The 18,290-nt window shown below is 48.4% G+C and overlaps 2 protein-coding genes across 2 annotated transcripts in view; one reads left to right on the forward strand and one right to left on the reverse strand.

Moving 5' to 3' along the window:
- The window catches only part of Mcm3ap (minichromosome maintenance complex component 3 associated protein), a 37,306-nt gene extending 26,913 nt beyond the window's left edge, over positions 1–10,393 (reverse strand). Inside the window, exons 1-9 of the mRNA XM_032911045.1 lie at positions 9,044–10,393; positions 8,653–8,876; positions 7,702–7,780; positions 7,383–7,527; positions 6,677–6,867; positions 4,016–4,155; positions 2,320–2,517; positions 1,756–2,024; positions 86–248 (exon numbers count right to left, since the gene is read on the reverse strand). Coding sequence (XP_032766936.1) covers positions 86–248; positions 1,756–2,024; positions 2,320–2,517; positions 4,016–4,155; positions 6,677–6,867; positions 7,383–7,527; positions 7,702–7,780; positions 8,653–8,876; positions 9,044–10,256 — 2,622 coding nt within the window. The 5' untranslated portion in view covers positions 10,257–10,393. The remainder of the gene's footprint in view (positions 1–85; positions 249–1,755; positions 2,025–2,319; positions 2,518–4,015; positions 4,156–6,676; positions 6,868–7,382; positions 7,528–7,701; positions 7,781–8,652; positions 8,877–9,043) is intronic.
- Positions 10,394–11,340: 947 nt separating this feature from the next.
- Positions 11,341–17,610, forward strand: Ybey (ybeY metalloendoribonuclease). The gene is made up of 4 exons (XM_032911046.1): positions 11,341–11,402; positions 11,746–11,868; positions 15,632–15,700; positions 17,345–17,610. The coding sequence occupies exons 2-4, from the start codon at positions 11,794–11,796 to the stop codon at positions 17,429–17,431; spliced, it is 231 nt and encodes a 76-aa protein (XP_032766937.1). The 5' UTR covers positions 11,341–11,402; positions 11,746–11,793; the 3' UTR covers positions 17,432–17,610.
- The last annotated feature ends 680 nt before the right edge of the window (positions 17,611–18,290 follow it).

The raw sequence follows: 18,290 nt of genomic DNA on the forward strand, positions 1-18,290 counted from the left end.
CCTGGCAGAGTGCAGGACAGAGAAGCACACGCTGCATAGCTCCTGCTCCTGTTCTTACTCTGGCGGCAGCAGGCGCTCCACTCACCTGGTTAAAGTAACAGTGCAACAGGCACGCATTAAGGTAAGAAGCTGACTGGACCAGTTTGAAGAATCTCACGAAATTATTGCTGTTCAATGCAGCAAAAGCCTGGACAGCGAAGTCCACCTCCGGGGAGTTCCTAACGTCAGGGTGGAACTGCTGCACCTCTCTGCAGGTCAGGGAGGTAAAGGTCAGGATGTTGATCTCGGTCAATCGGATAACTAACTATGTTTCAGCAATACTGAGACAGCAAGTCTGAATGGTAACACAGACCACTGAAGTCCAAGTCCCATAATCAGCTGCCGTTCTCACACTCAGCTGGTACACTATGGTCTCCCATCCACCCCTCCTCCACCTATCTCATCCATCATCGACCCATCCACCCACCCATCCACCCACCCATCCACCCACCCATCCATCCACCCATCCACCCACCCAACCACCCATCTATCCACCAATCCATCCACCCACCCATCCACCCACCCATCCACCCACTCACCCACCCACCCATCCACTTGAGACAGAATCTTCTGTATCCTAGGTGAGAGCCAAGCTCACTATGTAGACAAACATGGCTTTGAGCTTCTAATAGGATCACATGTGTGCTTTTAAAGCGTCTCTTTAAAAAGATAATAAACTGTGGGGCTGGAAGCATGGCTCAAGGGTTAAAAGCACTTGCTTGTCTTGCAAAGGGCCCAAGCTAGGTTCCCAGCACCCATGTCAGGTGGCTCCCACACTAGTCTACAACTTCAGTTCCAGGACAGTTGACACACTCTTCAGCTTTGATGGGACTCTGCATTCACATGCACAGGCCGACTCACAGACACATACTACACACAATTAAAAAACAATACTAAATAAAAATCTGAGACAGATGATAAACAGCTGGGCATGGTGGCCGTGTCTTTAGTCCCAGCACTCAGAGGTGGAAGTGGGAGGATCTCTGAGTTTCAGGCCAGCCTGAGCCACAGAATGAGTTCAAGAACAGCTAAGGCTACACAAAGAAACCCTGTCTCAAAAAAACAAAATAAATAAGTAAATAATACATAATAAATAACTTAAAAGGATTTCTTAAAAGTTTAAGAAATAATTTAGCCATCAGTCATTAAAAAATTATTTCAAACTAATGCCAACTGATTGACACCTGTTTAACAAAACAGCCTAACAGAAAATATAACCGGTGTGTCTTTATAGGCACCCACATGTGTATTTACAGGCACCCATATGTGTATTTACAGACACCCACATGTGTATTTACAGACACCCACATGTGTATTTACAGGCGCCCACATGTGTATTCACAGGCGCCCGCATGTGTATTCACAGGCACCCATACATGTACACAGGAGACCAAGGGTGTCTGGCGTCATCCTGCACTGCTTTCCATGTTAGTTTCCCTGTCTCCCCTCCTAAAGGTCTACTGAAATGCCAAGCCAGCATTTCAACTTCATTTGCTCCAGCAACCGACCTTCTCTGATGTCATTTAACTCCTCCTTCTAGCACATGCCATTGAGCAAACATTCTGAAAGCTGAACTGCTACCCCTGACAGGACTCCCAGAGGGACGGCACATGCTGGTCCCAGTGCTGCTCCCAGTGCTTGCTCCTGACTCGGTCTGCCAACTGCACTACGGAACTTCTATACATCAAGGTCCAACTTCTGAATCAGAAACCATACCTCAAAATGTCACCTTTGTTAAGATTGAGCAGGACATTGTAGCCCTGGAACTCTGCTTCGCTGGCACAAAAAACACCCTTGTTCCTCAGGTCCTGGTACATCTCCTTCAGACTCTGTAGACATTTGGTCATATTCTCGTTGTTGATCTTGGCATCAAAGGAGGACATAGGCTCCTCACACATGAAGTGGGCACAATGGATGTGAAATCGGGTGCACTTCTCGATCAGAGACACCGTCAGGGGATCGCAGAGGTGCTGCTGTGTGATGTCCTGTTCAAGATTAGAGGAGGATTACACACTCACACATGCACTGACCGCTCACACAGAAGCCACAAACACACAAGATCCACGAAGAATCAACTATGAGAAAAAAAATTATGCTTATGAGTTGAATTACATTTGAACTTGAAACTAACCCAATGAAACAATCAAATAGTTTTATAAGGGCTCAAAGAAAATTCTATTTTTGTTTCAGATAAAAATATCTGTGTAAAACGAAAGTTAGATGTTCACTTTGTGAATATACACGGCATTTCCTAGTTATCTGACTGGAGGGAGCAGATACCTTCCGAATACCCCGTGTGCGGTTCCACACGAAGTCATACCAGTCCCGAAGGCTGCCTTCCTTTTGATCCATGATCTGGGTCACTAGGTAGTCCATGGTCCTGCTGAGAACTGCTGAGGGTCTCAGCTCATGTGGCAGGGGCTCCTCCTGATCCGCAGAGGACCGGCTGTACTCCTTCACGGCTGCTGCATGGTCCACCTGGGGGCAAGAAATAGGGACAAACTGCTTCATGGCAGTTTTCTGGACCTTAAAACTCAGGAGGAAATCACGTACACATTGTGGTGGTTTGAATGCTTGTCCATACGGAACAGCACCATCAGGAGGTGTGGCCTTATTGGAGGGGGCAGGCCCTTGTTGGAGGAGTGTGTCACTCCTAAGTGGGCTTTGAGGTCTCCTCTGCTCAGGCTGCACCCAGGATGGAAGAGAGCCTCCTCCTGGCTGCCTACAGAGGGAGTCCCCTGGCTGCCCTCTGATCAAGATAAACTCTCAGGATACAGAACTCTCCGCTCCTTCTCCATCACCATGCCTGCCTAGACGCTGCCATGCTCCCTGCCATGATGATACTGGACTGAACATCTGAACCTGTGAGCCAGCCCCAATTAAATGTTGTCCTTCTAAGAGTTGCCTTGGCCACGGTGTCTGCTCACAGCAGTAAAATCCTAAGACACACATCTACATGACATCAATGCTTGAGAATGTAATTGTTAAATGAAAATGTTCCATTAAACATGAGACATTTCAAGGACAATAAAAGCTAAGAAACTTGAGTCAGGCAAATACAACAAGGCATCAAGAGGGTGTGAGAGGGATAGGAATGTGCATGAAGACAGACAGCCCACCCAAAGCACAGCTGTAACAGGTAGACGGGCTTCAAGCACCAGGACGGATCTCAGCTGTGTTCAAGTGTTAAGTTAGACCAACACACCATAAATAAACTGGAAATGGGAGTGAGGACCAGAAAGGGTTAGGGCAGGGTCCCATGGGTCAAGGCCTGATGGAGGAGGTGCAGGCCTGATGGAGGAGGTGCGAACTTCCCACGAGGGGCTGTAGCTCCACCTCCCATCTGCAGAAGACAACAGCCGTGTGCAGCGGTGGAGACGCGGGCCCTGGCTGTCTGTAGAGCAGAAGCCCTGGGTCAACGATGACACATGTTGCCAGGCTGGAGACCCTGGGCCAAGCAGAACTGAAGGACACAGAATGCAGACTGTGCAAACTCTTTCAAACAACTTAGAATGGGAAACAGCTCAAGTGCAGGGAAGGCGACACCCTTCGGCACACACATGTAACAGTCAGGATCCAGGAAAACAGAACCAATTTACAAACAAAAACAGTGCTGGCCGGGGACAGAAGCAGAGGTGGCAGATCTGACTGTGAGGCCAGCCTCGTCAGAGTGAGTTCTAGGCCAGCCAGGGTTATACAGACGGACCCTGTCTCAAAAATCCATTAACCAGACACAAAGAAAACACTAGGGGCCATTGAGATAGCTCAGTGTAGGGGAGGGCACTTGAAACCAGGCCTGACAACCCGAGTCCAGTCTTCAGAACACAGTAGAAGGAGCAACTCTTACACTCACTGTGGCACATGTGCACACGCACATACACATTTGCACTTACAGAGTAAACAAATATATTTTTAAAAAATCAAAATCCAAGCAGCAGGAGAAAAGCAGAAGCCATTATGACACATGGGGCCCTACCTGGTCAGTCCCTGGGACAACTTCGAACACGCTCAGCTGGCTCCGAGTCTCCCGCAGGTACCGCTCCTTCTCAGGACACATGTCAGGGCACGTCCCGACGAACGCCCTTGCTTTGTCCAGGTCTGTCCTCTTCACCCGAGCTGAGTGACACCAAGCCAGAGGTAAGGATGCATGTACCACAGGAGTACTAATGACGTGTACTTTCATAAAGCACGGAGAAATCTGCCTGTAATTCCCGCACTCAGGAGGCTGAGGCAAGGGGATCCTAAATCTGTGGCCAGCCTGGGCCACGTAATGAGTTCAGGTCAGTCTAGAACATGGAGATCCTGCTTCATCTGGGCACTGCCCCTCAACGGTCAGCACAAAAAGAAATGTCTCTTAAGCTTGGGCCTCTGCGATAGGCCTCGTGGCCCACCCTGCCAGACGATCGGTATCTTTGTCTCACGAAAGCCCCTAGCCACAGCTACATCCCTCCCTCTCCAATCGTCAAACACACTCACCACAGACTTAGGATGGAAGACAGGAACTACAGAGACAGCTCAGTGATTACGAACGTTAGCTGCTCTTCTAGAGGCCCTAGGCTTAATTCCCAGCACCCACATGGCAGGTCACGACTGTTATGTGAGTCCGGTCCAATGGAGTCTCGCCTTCCTTGGCAACAGGCATACAAACAGTACATAGACAAGTATAGAGAGAACCTCACACACGTAAAATAGAACATTTAAAAATGTTAGAAGACAGAGCACTTAAAAGTGTGCTCTGCCAGAGTCCCTATTTCTCACCATGGCCTCAGGGGGTTATGTAATAATGCAGGAATGTAATCACAAATTAAATCTGCAGGCTGGACGCCAGTAGCACACAACTTTAATCTCAGCACTTGGGAGGCAGAGGCAGGCAGATCTCAGGGTCTGAGGCCAGTACATAGTAAGATTGTGTCTGTCTGTCTGTCTGTCCTCCCTCTCCTCCTCTCCCCCTCTAAATTTGTTAAAGACAAATAATCTGGGCATGGTGGCCCACACTTTTAATCCCAACACGTAGGATGCAGAGGCAGGCAGATCTCTGTGAGCTCAAGGCCAGCCTGGTCTACACAGTGAGTTCTACAACAGCCAGGGCTACACAGAGAAACCCTGCGGGGCGGGGGAGAGGGTATGGAGGAGTAAAAATATCCTAGTATCCTGGACTCTGTCTTAGCATTCAGAACTGCTTAATGAAGTTACCTGGGTGAGAACGCCGGTTACCTCAGTGAGTGCCATTCTCTTTACTCACAGAATGAAAGGTTTTAAGCAAAACTTTTCAAAACAACATATACATATTTTAGTCCTTAGTTTAAGCTCATTTGAATGTTTTGGGTTTGGTTTTGCTTTTTGGACTACTTAGCTCAGGCTACCTTGGAGCTCACTGGGTACAGCAGACTGTCCTGCCTCTACAGAGCTCTCAGCTACAGCTGGCCAGGCTCTGGGACTGTGGATACGTGTGACTGAGCCAGGTTTCCTTGTCATAAGAATCCTGGACATTCTAATGTCAACTTGACACAAACTAAAGTCATCTGAGAGTAGGGAAACGCAATAAACAAAATGCCTCCGTGAGATCCAGCTGAAGGCCTACAGTTAGTTCATCCTCTTCACTAGTGACTGACATGGAAGGACCCAGCCCATGGGGTGTGTGTGTGTGTGTGTGTGTGCGCCATCCCTAGGCTGGTGGTCCTGGGTTCTATAAGCAGAATAAGCAAGCCACTGGAAGCAATCCAACAGTGCCATTTCTACATGCCCTTGGCATCAGCTCCTGCCTCCAGGTTCCTGCCCTGACTTCTTCGATGCTGGACTATGAACTGGTAATGTACGATAACAAACCCTTTCCTCCCCAACTTGGTTTTGTCATGGTGTTTCATGGCAGCAATAGAAACCCTAAGACAATAAATTTATTAGAAATGCATAAATCGCCAAATCTATAAATCCTGCCAGGTGGGATAGATATGTGTAATCCCAGGAAGCTGAGAGAGGAGAATTGTTAAGTTCAAAGCTAGCATGCGTTTAAGAGCTGTAAAGAAATCTCACACAGCTGAAAATTAAGAAAAAATCGTAGGGGCTGGAAAGGTGGCTTAGAGGTTAAGAGTACAAGATGCTCCTGCGAAAACCCAGGTTCAATTCCCAGCACCCACATGGACGCTCACAGCTCTCTGTACTCCAGTTCCAGAGATCTGATGCCCTCACACAGACAGACATGCAGGCAGAACACCAATGCAAGTAAAATAAACATAAATTTAAAAAAAAATTGTAAAGAATCCATGGGTTTTCATATGGGGTACCGTGCACGTGTAATGTTATTTTAACATTCTTTGAGAGTAGTACATTCAGTCTAACATTCCGAAGGGGAACAATGCCTGAAACAGAGAATCCCCTCTCACTTCTGCCTTTCAGACACCTGTTCCTCTCTACCAATAATCAGTGTAATTCCCCTACATCCTCCCACACACACACAGACAGACGCGGTCATCACACATTAGTACACGCAGCTCACATCTCCAGAGACCAGCGCACAGTAAGACCAGGCACAGCTTATCAGAAATCCCAAGAGTCAGTGGTGGTAGAGCCCTGTGGCTCCCCAGAAGCTGCTTCAACACAACCCTGCAGGGAATCTGGAACGTGTCTCTGTGCGTCATACCTTGCCGCATGATGCGGTCTCTCTGATCCAGAAGGCGGTACTTCTCTTCAGATGTGTCAGCCACGGTCCCAATCAGGGTGCTAAGAGACGACACACAAGAACCAAGGCCCTCGGAGCCCTCAGATCCAGAGTCAAAAGGATCTGCCTCGAACTGGTGGATCTTCAGAAGACCGGGCTTCTTCACTGGAGAGCTACGGAGAAAACAAACATTTGGGGCCTTTGGACCACTTCCACTTCCTAATCGTTCAAGACCTTTTGGTCCTCTAAAGCTAAGAAAATACAGCATTAAAACCAAAGAAGCCAGCCAGGCGTTGTGACACATGACTTTATTAATCCCAGCACTAGAGAGGCAGAAACGGGTGGGTTTCTATGAATTTGGTGGCAGCCTGGTCTATATAATGACTTTTAGGACAGTCAGAGATACATGATAAGACCCTGTCTCAACTTCCCTCTCCCCAAATAAAACAAAAAAACAAAAAAACAAACATACAAACAAAAACCCCAAAACCAAAGCCTAAATAAAGGAGATGTTGCTCCAATAACCCCGAAGGCTGACACAGGATTGCCTGACTGAGTCCAGCTGTCCGAGACTCACCCACGTGAGGGCAGGGATTCAAAAGCTCTTTGCACCTGCCCCATAGCTCGAGCCGGCCCCATAGCTCGAGGCTGCCCTTCTTCTGAACAGTTCCCGGGAAGACGAACCCACCTTTTGTTCAGGAGGCTGCCGGTGGCAGGCCTCACAATGGGCTTGCCCAGAGGGGAGTGCTGAAAGGGAGAGTCCTCTATGCCTTGGCTGGCTTCACCTTCACCAAGCTGCTTCTCCTTCAGGGAAAAGGGTTTTTTGCTGGGACCTGAAGACACAAGGGTCAGAACGAGGTTTGCAAAATGCAAAGAAACGGCTGTGAGATACAGGATGCAGCTGGAGCTAGCCAGCTGAACCGCTGGCTTTGGGGAAAGGACCCACATTCGCATGTCAGAACCCTGCACAGAGCATCAGACTGAGAGCACAATAGTGGAAAACTCACTTATTTTCTTCTTGTGCCAAAAGATAGCCATGTCCTTATGCAGACCTTTCCCCTTCTTCCGAGCCAGGGCTGCAGATGCCTGAAAAACAGTTCACAACCACAAAGTATGACGACACAGAGAGACCACAATGTAACCAGAGTGCTGAAAAATGGAACAGGCTACTCAGAAATAAGAGAAGGGCCAGCAAGACAGCTGAACTGGGTACCTGGCACCTGCCAGAGCGAGTTCAATCTCCTGCACCCACAGAGTAGATAGAAAGGACCTCCAAAAGTTGTTCTCTGACCTCCAGACACACACACACACACACACACACACGCACACACGCACGCATGTGCACAAACACACAGAATGAAAATGAAAGTACAAATCTAAGGACTAGAGAGAAAGAGGACCTGCTGCTCTGCTCTTCTGGAGGACCCAAGCTGAGTCGCCAATACCATTACCAGACGCCTCACAACCACCTATCGTTCTAGCACCAAGAGATCCAACCTAGGACAGTTGGCCTTTTTTGTCTTTTTCCTGAGTGGTCTGCTTAAAGGTGTGACAACCATGCCTGGTGATCGTAGCACTATCTGTTTCCAGAACGTTCTCATCATCCCAAGCAGACATTTTGTAATCCCTAAGTAGAGTTTCTCCTCTACTCTCTTAAAAAAATGACTTCAGCGGGGTTGGGGATTTAGCTCAGTGGTAGAGTGCTTGCCTAGCAAGCGAAAGGCCCTGGGTTCAGTCCCCAGCTCCGAAAAAAAGAAAAGAAAAAAAATAAAATTACTTCAGCAAGCATGCCTAGGAATGGGTTTCATACACACCTGTGTATCATTATACCTTATTCTCTTTCATGACCCCGTCTCTATCGTGATCCATACCTGCCCACACACATATACACACAAACGTTTATACACATATATAATTCTAAACCTAGGATGAGCTATAGGCAAGTTGCAAGTACTCACATGATCAAAAAAATGAATCACGGCGAGCTTCTTGCTGCGTCTGGTGAAGACCCGCTGAACCTTAGCGATCTTGCTGAAGTGTTTCTCCAGGATGGCTCTGTCGTTGAGGTAGTCGGGGATGTTCTTGCACTGGATGGCCGTGAGCTCTAAAGACGACATGCCCCCCAGGCTGTCTGTGCTCTCGCTTCTTTTACTTTGCCGCACAGACGTTCCCCGGAGAGAATCTGGAGTTCAGAAAGCAGACACACAAGTCCATCAGACACAATACTTCCAAGCGAAAGGAGCCACTACGGTATAAAAAGCAAAGTTCATGCATGGGACTTAAACCAGGTGACCACGAGGAAACGTACGAGAGCTCTGCAGCGAGGTCACACACACTTTTAGGACCCACCTTCTTTTTCATCTCTACCTTCTGTTTCTTCCTCTTTATTCACAGGTGGAAGCCGGGAAGTTACCAGGGTGGACTGACTCCCTCCTGGGATGGCCAAGTGGTCACTTTCCCCAGATTCCGCAAAGCCACTGTCCTTTTTGGATTCCTTGCTGCCCAGACGGCCTGCTTCTTTATTGCTTTTGAAGACCTCTTGTATCGTCCGACCAAACAGAGTGCCTCCCCGGGGTCTATTCAGGCGGACTGGCCGTTTATCTGGGGGATGGTCACCCCTGGACAGGGGGTCTGAGTCTTCTGCTGCCTCGTGGCAATGTCTCCTTGGGGAGCGATCCTGGTCCTCTTTCCTCTTTAATCCTTTCATGAGGGCAGGATGTGACTCCACCTGGGAGATGGCTTCCTCACCTCCTTGGCGGATGCTTGTTTTGTTGGTCGGGAAGGGCTCCCCCAAAGATCCAGGTGACGCCATGGGGAAAGTACTGAAGCTACTATTCAAGCCCCCAAACACTGACTTAGGTCCCCTCTTCTCTTCCTCTATATTTTGGTTAGACAAAGCAGGGGCGAAGGCAGACGTATTACTAGTAACTGGTTTCGAAAAGATAAAACTTGAACTAGTTGCTGAGCTGTTTGTCACCTGCGGGAAGGAAAAGGGGGTGAGGCCCCCAGACCCACTACTAACAGGGTGAGAAAATGTGAAAAACCCAGAAGCAATCTGGCTCTGGGTTTTCTCCGGCTCTGACTCGGCCCCCAGTATGGGTTTGAAGACTGCATTTTCCAGAGGTTTAAACTTGAACTCCGTCTTCCTAAAACCAGAACCTGCTACGTCTCCAGTTTCCGGCCCGAAAGTAGGGCCACTTGGGAAAACCCCAACACTGGAGGCTGACTTGAAGCTGAATGCCGTATTTCCGGGCACAGATGAACTTGAAGGCCCAGAAGTAGCTGCAAAAGAAGGTGTGGATTCCAGACCAGAGAAAAGTCCCACACTTGAGGTTTGGGTAAGTCCAAAGGCTGGCAAAGAGGAAGAATGGCTTCCACCAGAGGGTGTTGCAAAGTTCGGTACCTGTGAAAATCCCAGGCTCTTGCTGGCTTGGTTGTTCTGTCCAAAAAGGGAAGGCTGGCCAAATCGGAATGGTGACTTAGTCTGAAATGTTCCCGTGGCGCTAGAAGACACAGCAAAGGCGCCGGGCTGCTGCCCACTGAAGGGGTTCACCGGGTTCATCTTCAACCCAATTACTTGAAGGCAATAAATACGGTCTATACACAACTAGCTCTCCTCCTTAAACTATCTGTTGCTTGGGGAAGCTCTCCTTCATCCTCAGGATAACCTGAAAGACAAATGTTAGAACATCACAGCCTATTTTGCTGCGGCTCTTAAACCACAGATTTTTTTTTTTTTTTTTTTTTTTTTTTGGTTCTTTTTTTCGGAGCTGGGGACCGAACCCAGGGCCTTGCACTTCCTAGGCAAGCGCTCTACCACTGAGCCAAATCCCCAACCCCAACCACAGATATTCTAAGGACGATTATTTAAAAGGCAGGGGCACCATGGGCCGCCAACCACTCACAGAACCCACGGGTTTTGGACACAGGGTATGAAAAATAAATTATGGCGTAAGAGAGGTTTAAAGTTTTTTTTTTTTCTTTTTCTTTAAAGACAAGCTTTCTCACTTAGCCCAGGCTTGCCTCAAACTTACAAGTCTTTCTCCCGCTCAGCCTCCTTACTGCCGGGATCACAGGTGTGCTCTATCAGGTTTAGGTGAAGCCTATTCCGTTAAGATTAAAATAAAAATGCAAGTCATTTTATTCAACTGGTAACTTCTCGAAGGAAAAAAAATCTCAGTAATAAGACGGGAAAACATCACTTACCACCAGATTCTTGCGATCTCCAAGGCCAAAGAACTACAATCCAATACTGTTAAAATGTTACTGCTTTGGCTTCCTACCATCTCATTAACTCGAACTTGAGATGCCCTGGTCTAGAACGAACAGCCTTTTTTTTTTTCCTATGCTCGCAACACACGGGAAACCGGTCGCTAGCTATCAGATGCCTTCGAGCGAAGATGGTGAAGCCAGGCCTTCAGCAACTCGGCCAGAACACAAAGAAAAGCAGAGGCCGCGGAAGGAGCCGGTCCGCCAGATATCGCCACTGTCGCAAGCGCTTATGCTCGCCCAGAGTCTGCATTCAGCCGCTAGCCGGCTCACCGCACCATAACACCTCGGCCGCAGGGGCGGGCTCTTAGTTGTGTGTTACGGACATCAAATTCGTAGGACCAACTTCCGGTCTTCTGCATCCGGCTTCCGGTGTGCTGCTGTTGAGCTTCCGGCAGGTGGACTGCCGGGCTCCCTGCCTTCTTTATCGTTTACTTCGGTAAGTGCGCGGCGACTCGCCCTTGCGCGGCGTGGGAGCGCCTAGTTCGTGCGTGGATCCTCCCACCTGAGTGCCCGAGAGACGCTGGACCCACAGCGACCCCATTTTCTCATCCACACTCATTCTCACCTGGTCCTACACCATTGCAACTTTCCCAAACTACCTACCTTATTCTGCACATTGTGCCCAGCCTACCTTGTTTGTTTCCTACGGTGAATGTAATTTCCCTTAGAATTGCCACCAAATAAAGTTGTTTTATTGTGAGCGCGCGCGTGTATTTTTACATAATTTATCACTTTCTAATTCTTATGGTTTTTTTTTTTTTCTCGAACTTTAACCACAGGTTCCTTCCAACCGTTTTTTAAAGGGCTGGCTGGGTGTTTTTCCTGAAATGAGTTTGGTGATTAAAAATCTTCAGCGGGTGGTCCCCATCAGAAGAATGCCACTTCGCAGGAAGATGGATTTAGTCAGGAGTATTTTAGGAGTGAAGAAATTTGACCTGGGGATCATCTGTGTTGACAACAAGAATATTCAGAACATTAATAGGATCTACAGGAATAAAAATGTCCCAACTGATGTGCTTTCTTTCCCATTTCATGAGGTAAAAAAAATGTTCTTCTTGTATGGCCTACTTTCCTCCCAGTACCTGTTAATTATTTTACAGATATGGTTATCTTTGATTTTTGAAATGCATTGGAGTCTAGCCTGGTGTAACTGTGCGTGCCTTTAATCCCACCTATTCAAGAGGCAGAGGCAATCTAATGTTTGTGAGTTCAAAGCCACCCTTGGTCTGTCTAGTTAGTTCAAGGCCAGACAAGGGCCACATTAAGAAGCCGTTATCTCGGGGTTGGGGGTTTAGCTCAGTGGTAGAGCGCTTGCCTAGCATGCGCAAGGTCCTGGGTTCAGTCCCCAGCTCCTGGGTTCAGTCCCCAGCTCGGAAAAAAAAAAAAAAAAGCCGTTATCTCAGCCAGGTGGTGGTGGTGGTGGTGGCACACACCTTTAGTCCTAGTGCTTGGGAGGCAGAGGCTGGCAGATCACTAAGTTTAAAGCCACCCAGATCTGACCTATATCCATTAAGTATGTCTATCCTTAAACATCACAATTCCTCTATGCAGGGACCACCCTCACTCAATGCTATCAGAGAATTCAAAGAAGGGACCTCTGCACAGTTTATTTATTTATTTTTAAAGATTTATTAACTTTATATATGTAACTATACTGTAGCTGTCTTCAGACACATCAGAAGAGGGCATCAGATCCCATCCCAGATGGTTGTGAGCCACCATGTGGTTGCTGGGAATTGAACTCAGGACCTCTGGAAAGAGAGCAGTCAGTGCTCTTAACCACTGAGCCTGGGCCTCTCCAGTTGTAAGGGTATCTCAGTAGTGAATGCGTGGACAGAAAAGTTTAAAAGTGGTAAGCATTTTCAACTCCCTTGCAACAGTTACAAGTAACCACATTGTCTAACCCATTGTTATTGGAGCAATCCTCCTGGGGAGCGACTTTTGATAGATAGTAAACGGTGCTTCAAAAGGCTGTGAAATGTGTGAGTGCCACCATCTACGGGTGTTACGCCTAGAGAAATAAATGCAAACCGTGACAAAGGTACAGTGTAAGAGTGTGTCCAAGCACTCGCCTTATTGCTTAACAGGAAAACATGGCAGGCAGGCAAGTGGGGAAGAGTCTGATTGTGTCTGTATGCCAATTCAAGGATATTGAATGTGACTAGGGGAAGTAGATAATTTGATGAAATCGAAGCACGTGAGAGCCACTGTGTGTAATAATTGCATTCCACCCCCTCCGACTCCTCGATGGCCCTTAGCTTCTGTTACGTGGCTTGAACATCCTGTGGTCAGAAGTCCTGTGTCCTCTGCCAAACAAGGGGGTCGAGTCCTTGTAATCCGGCCACTGTTCGCCAAGGCCTCCCAGTTCGCTTTCTCCTTTGCAGAATCTGAAAGCAGGTGAATTTCCTCAGCCACGCTCACCGGATGACTATAATCTGGGAGACGTTTTCCTAGGAGTGGAGTATATCTTCCAGCATTGCAAAGGAAACGAGGATTACTATGATGTCCTGATGGTAAGTGGGGAGGCAAAGTCACATCCACTTATGAACAAACTTCAACCCTGGAGAAGGTTGAGGAGGGGCTCCTGTGTGCACGTGGCATCCACGTGTACCATTTGTATCGATGAGGAGAACTTAAAAGCGGAGGACAGGAAGCTTCAGGCTTGAGGGAAGGAGGATGCACTGAGAGTTCCCAGGGACCTTTTTGGCTTTTCTCTCCAGAAATGAGACCATGTTTCCCTAATTGGAATTTGCCGGATTAGCTTCTCATTACACTACCCAACACAGAACAGGAGCCTCCTCATTTCAGAGTTCGAGAGGGGAAGGGAAAGCCCTGACAAGAGAAACAATGGCACGTCGCTCAATAGAAGCACTCCACTTTGACAGAGCAGCGACAGCCTTGCTGTCTGTGAGCCTCCTAGAATTTGAGTGACCCAAAGCAGGCACTGGAGGTGACCCAGAGTTAGGAGCTGGGCCTTGGCCTTGACTGTGCCCTTGATCTAGGGTAGTCGAGCCTGTGCTATAAGTTGTAATGCTCTGTTGTGAAGGCAGTGGCCCAGAGCCAGCCTCTTCACTGCCTGTTGACCAAACAGCTCTGCTTTAAAGGAAATAAGAAACTAGTTTGTTCTGAGGCAAGTGTGGGTGGCTACTGAGGCCAAAGAACAGATCTGGGTTTCTGAGAATGATATGTTACAACGTGGAAGGGGTTATGTGAACTTGCATAGTCCTGGAACAAAAGAGAGGCACACAAGTCCATGCAGTCACTGGTGACTTCAGTGCAGACACCAGGTAGACAGGATGCTGGGCGGTGGTGGCAATTCTGCAGGTTTCCCACGTGACCCAAGTGTCCCTGGCTTTAGGGATGGCGGAGGCTAGAAATGTGTCAGACTAACTATCCTTCCCAAGAGGTGGTCTGCTCGACATGAGGATATTAGGACAGATAGCAAGGTTGGTAGTAAATGGTTATTAGAAGGGGCTAGAGATCGCCCGAGGTAACTTTAGCTTGGTTTGTAGTAGTCCTCTCTATAAATCTTAGTGTTCTGGTCGACCAAAGCTAGACAGCATGCAGGCTCTTTGTTAGCTGTGGCCTCTTCAGACTTGGTGTAGACCTTCATTCCCCTCGGCCGGACTCTGTTCTACCCCCTCTTCTGTGGGCTAAGCCCAGTCCTGTCTGCAGTTAGAAGCAGGCCACACTGATTCCCCCATCCAGCCTCTGCCTCCACCCACCTCAAACCCCATCCTGTCTCTCCCTGATCACTATGCCCACTCCGCACAGATGCCCTGACCTCGTTTTATGCCACAGTCGCAAGGCTTCACTCTCCAGGGTTAAGCACACATCCTTGGCTCTTTTCCTTCTCTCTTAGAGTCAGCCCTGCTCCCAGCTTTCCTTTTCTTGTGTTTAGACTCTCTTGCTGCTTAACGTTTTTTTTTTTTTTTTTTTTTAGCTATACAGGCTCAGGCTAGAGGGATGGCTCAGTGGTTAATAGGAGCCACTGTTCTTCCAGAGAGCCCGAGTTCTCTTCCCAGCACCTATGTCAGGTGTTAAACAACTCTTCTTCTGGCCTCAGGGATGGCTGTACTCATGTGCGCATACACAGACGCATACGCACAATTTAAAACTAGTAGGGCTGGAGAGGTGGCTCAGTGGTTAAGAGCGCTGACTGCTCTTCCTGAGGTCCTGAGTTCAAATCCCAGCAACCACATGGTCGCTCACAACCCTCTGTAATGGGATCCGATGCCCTCTTCTGGTTGTCTGAAGGCAGAGTAAATAAATGAAGAGATGTAGACTCACTATATCACCCAGGTCTCGCACTCTTTGGTTCGATCAGTACTTCAGTGCAGCCTTCTAGATCTCTGAGACTACAACCGTGAGCTACCCCTGCTTAATTCTAATTGGATTCCCCAATACTGCCCTGGGTGAATTGTTCCATTTAAGATAGGAGGTGACCTAGGTTGGGGTGTGGTCCCACTGGTAGCACTTGCCTAGACAGGAGACAGCTGAGGTGCTTTTAACTCTTGTCCAGTGCAGCAACTGTGTATCCTGCCTCAGGGTCCTGCCCCTGGCATAGGACAGCGCAGTCTTCCAAGGGTACTCTGTGACTCTGAAGGGCCAGCTTTCTTTTCTGTTAGATCATCCCCTGAGCTGACTTCTCAATTACTCCAACAGGTGACAGCCACGCATGGACTCTGTCACCTGCTGGGCTTCACCCACAGCTCCGAGGCTGAGTGGCAAAAGGTAAGAGCGGTACCTGTGCAAGGGGCTGTGTGCTACCTCCAGATACAACCCTAACCCCTAAGCTGCTGCCCAGCACCCCTTCCGCATGCACACCCCTTGGCAAGAGGCAGGAACCTCAGCCTCCATCTATCCTGCCTGGAAAGGTGAAGTCTTGTTTTAAAGGTTCTGGATCCTCATAATTCTTCACACCGGGGCAGACGGATTAAAAGTTAAATTCCCTAAATGCGAGCTATTATTGATGGGGGTCAAGGGATTACTTAATGGTCAGAAAAACATACAAAAACAAAACCAAAAACAACCCTTACCCATCAGTTGGCAATGAGTAATGTTAAGGAGGGAGTGGTTTGGTTGGGGATTTAGCTCAGTGGTAGAGCACTCGCCTAAGGAGGGAGTGGTTTGTTTCCTCTTAACGGCTGATGGGCACCACACTTATAAAGCCCACTGAGTTGTCCAATAGGCTTGGGTTAGATCTGCAGGTACTAGTCTATTGCTCGGAATGAACGTTTTTCTTTTTAAGGTTTTCTGTCTATGAGTGCGAACCTTCATGAGCTTATGGGCACTGTGTGTGTGCTGGTTATCAAGAGAGGCCAGAGGAGGGCTCGATCTCCTGAAACTGGAACTACCAGTGGTTGTGAGCTTCCTATGGGGGGGCAGGGAATCCGACCCAGGTGATCCGTAAGAACAGTGAGTGCGCTCAACTGCTGAGCCGTCTCTCCAGCACCTGTGAATGAACCTTTTTTTTCCCAATTAAAAGTAGACCCCCCCCAAAAAAAAAAAAAAAAGTAGATCCCCAGGGCTGGAGAAATGGCTCAGTGGTTAAGAGCACTGATTGTAGCGCAAGGCCCTGGGTTCGATCCCCACCTCCGAAAAAAAAAAAAAAAAAAAAAAAAAGAGCACTGATTGTTCTTCCAGAGGTCCCGAGTTCAATTCCCAGCAACCACATGGTGGCTCATAACCATCTGTAATGGGATCTGATGCCCTCTTCTGGCATGTCTGAAGACAGTGTCGGTGTCCTTATATATAATAAATAAGTAAATTAAAAAAAAAAAAAAGTAGATCCCCAGGGGGGCTGGAGAGAAGGCTCATCGGTTAAGAGCACTGACTGCTCTTCCAGATGGTCCTGAGTTCAAATCTCAGCAACCACAGGGTGGCTCACAACCATCTGTAATGAGATCTGATGCCCTCTTCTGGTGTGTCTGAAGACAGCTACAGTGTACTTATATATAATAAATAGATAAATCTTTTATTTAAAAAAAAGGGGAAGAAAGTAGATCCCCATCTGGTTCTGCTACCACCCAGCCCTTTCTATGCCCTCTCCCTCCCTGCCCCACACTTCCCTGGACCCCGTGTGTACCCCAGCTTCTCCCCGATCCTTTGGGCGCCCACTCCCTGCTGTCCTATTCCTTTGCATCTCCCGTCCTCCCACAGCTCTCTTTGAATCTCTATTCAGCTGCTGCCTGATAGACTTGTGCAGAGCCTGGGGGATGGAAGGGGGGATGGGAAGAACAAGGGGGGAAGTTTCCGAAGGAGGTGAACCTTGTGAGACTCTCACTCGGGAGAAGGAGGTGAACCTTGTGAGGACTCTCACTCCGGATAAGGGTCCCCAAGTCGCCTCCTATCAGCTTATGTGCTGCTGTGTTCCAGATGTATAACCAGGAGAAGCTGGTGCTGGAGGAACTGAGCCACCACACTGGAGCTAGGCTCCAGCCTCTGAGCAGGGGACTCTACTGATGCCGCAAAGCTCTGAGACAGAGGACATGATGGACAGAGTCCTGTCCCTCCACGGTGGATCTTTGCGGGTCATGTTGACCTGGAGGGCATCAGCCCATACTACAGCTTCGTTCTGTGAGTGGGCATTGGCTTCAGAAAGTACCAAGGAAGTGCCTGCCGGCCCTCACTCTGATTAGAAGGCTGGGTGGAGGACTGGGGATTTAGCTCAGTGGTAGAGCACTTGCCTAGCAAGCTCAAGGCCCTGTGTTCGGGTCCCCAGCTCAAAAAATAGAAAAAAAAAAAAAAAAAAAAAAAAAAAAAAAAGGCTGGGTGGACTGTTGTGAGCAGAATAGGACGTTCCAAGACAAGAAACATAGACACTCTTATGTTTCATTGAGTTTCTAACTCTAGAGTCTGGATGGACTGTCCTGCCCTGTCTTCCTGAAGTAGAAGGAACATACCAGAACACTGAAATCTATTCTCAGACGCCTGCAGACAAGCAGGCTCAAAAGGACAAGGTTCCCACCCCTACCCTCAGGAACTCTGTGACCTGCTTTCTCCATTCCCAAGAGCCACCTTGTGCCCCCGCCTTTCTTAAGCTGTTGGCTGTAGGTAGACACCATAAGACAGCCCACTGACCTACAGATCTTGTCTCCTGGGGCCAGAGATCCAGGTGTGTTCCCCACCTGTGTTGCTGTTTTAAATTGTTTCAGACTATGTTTATTTGGTGTGTGTGTGTGTACACGTGTGTGGGTGCGAATTTCTCACTGCATGCGTGGGGAAGTCAGACAGCTGGCGGGAGATGGCTCTCTGCTATGATGAGTGTCCCAGAGATGGAACTCAGGATATCAGCCTTACCATCCCACTGACATCCTGTGGG

Source organism: Rattus rattus, chromosome 8 (assembly GCF_011064425.1).
Source record: "Rattus rattus isolate New Zealand chromosome 8, Rrattus_CSIRO_v1, whole genome shotgun sequence".
Lineage (NCBI taxonomy): Eukaryota > Metazoa > Chordata > Mammalia > Rodentia > Muridae > Rattus > Rattus rattus.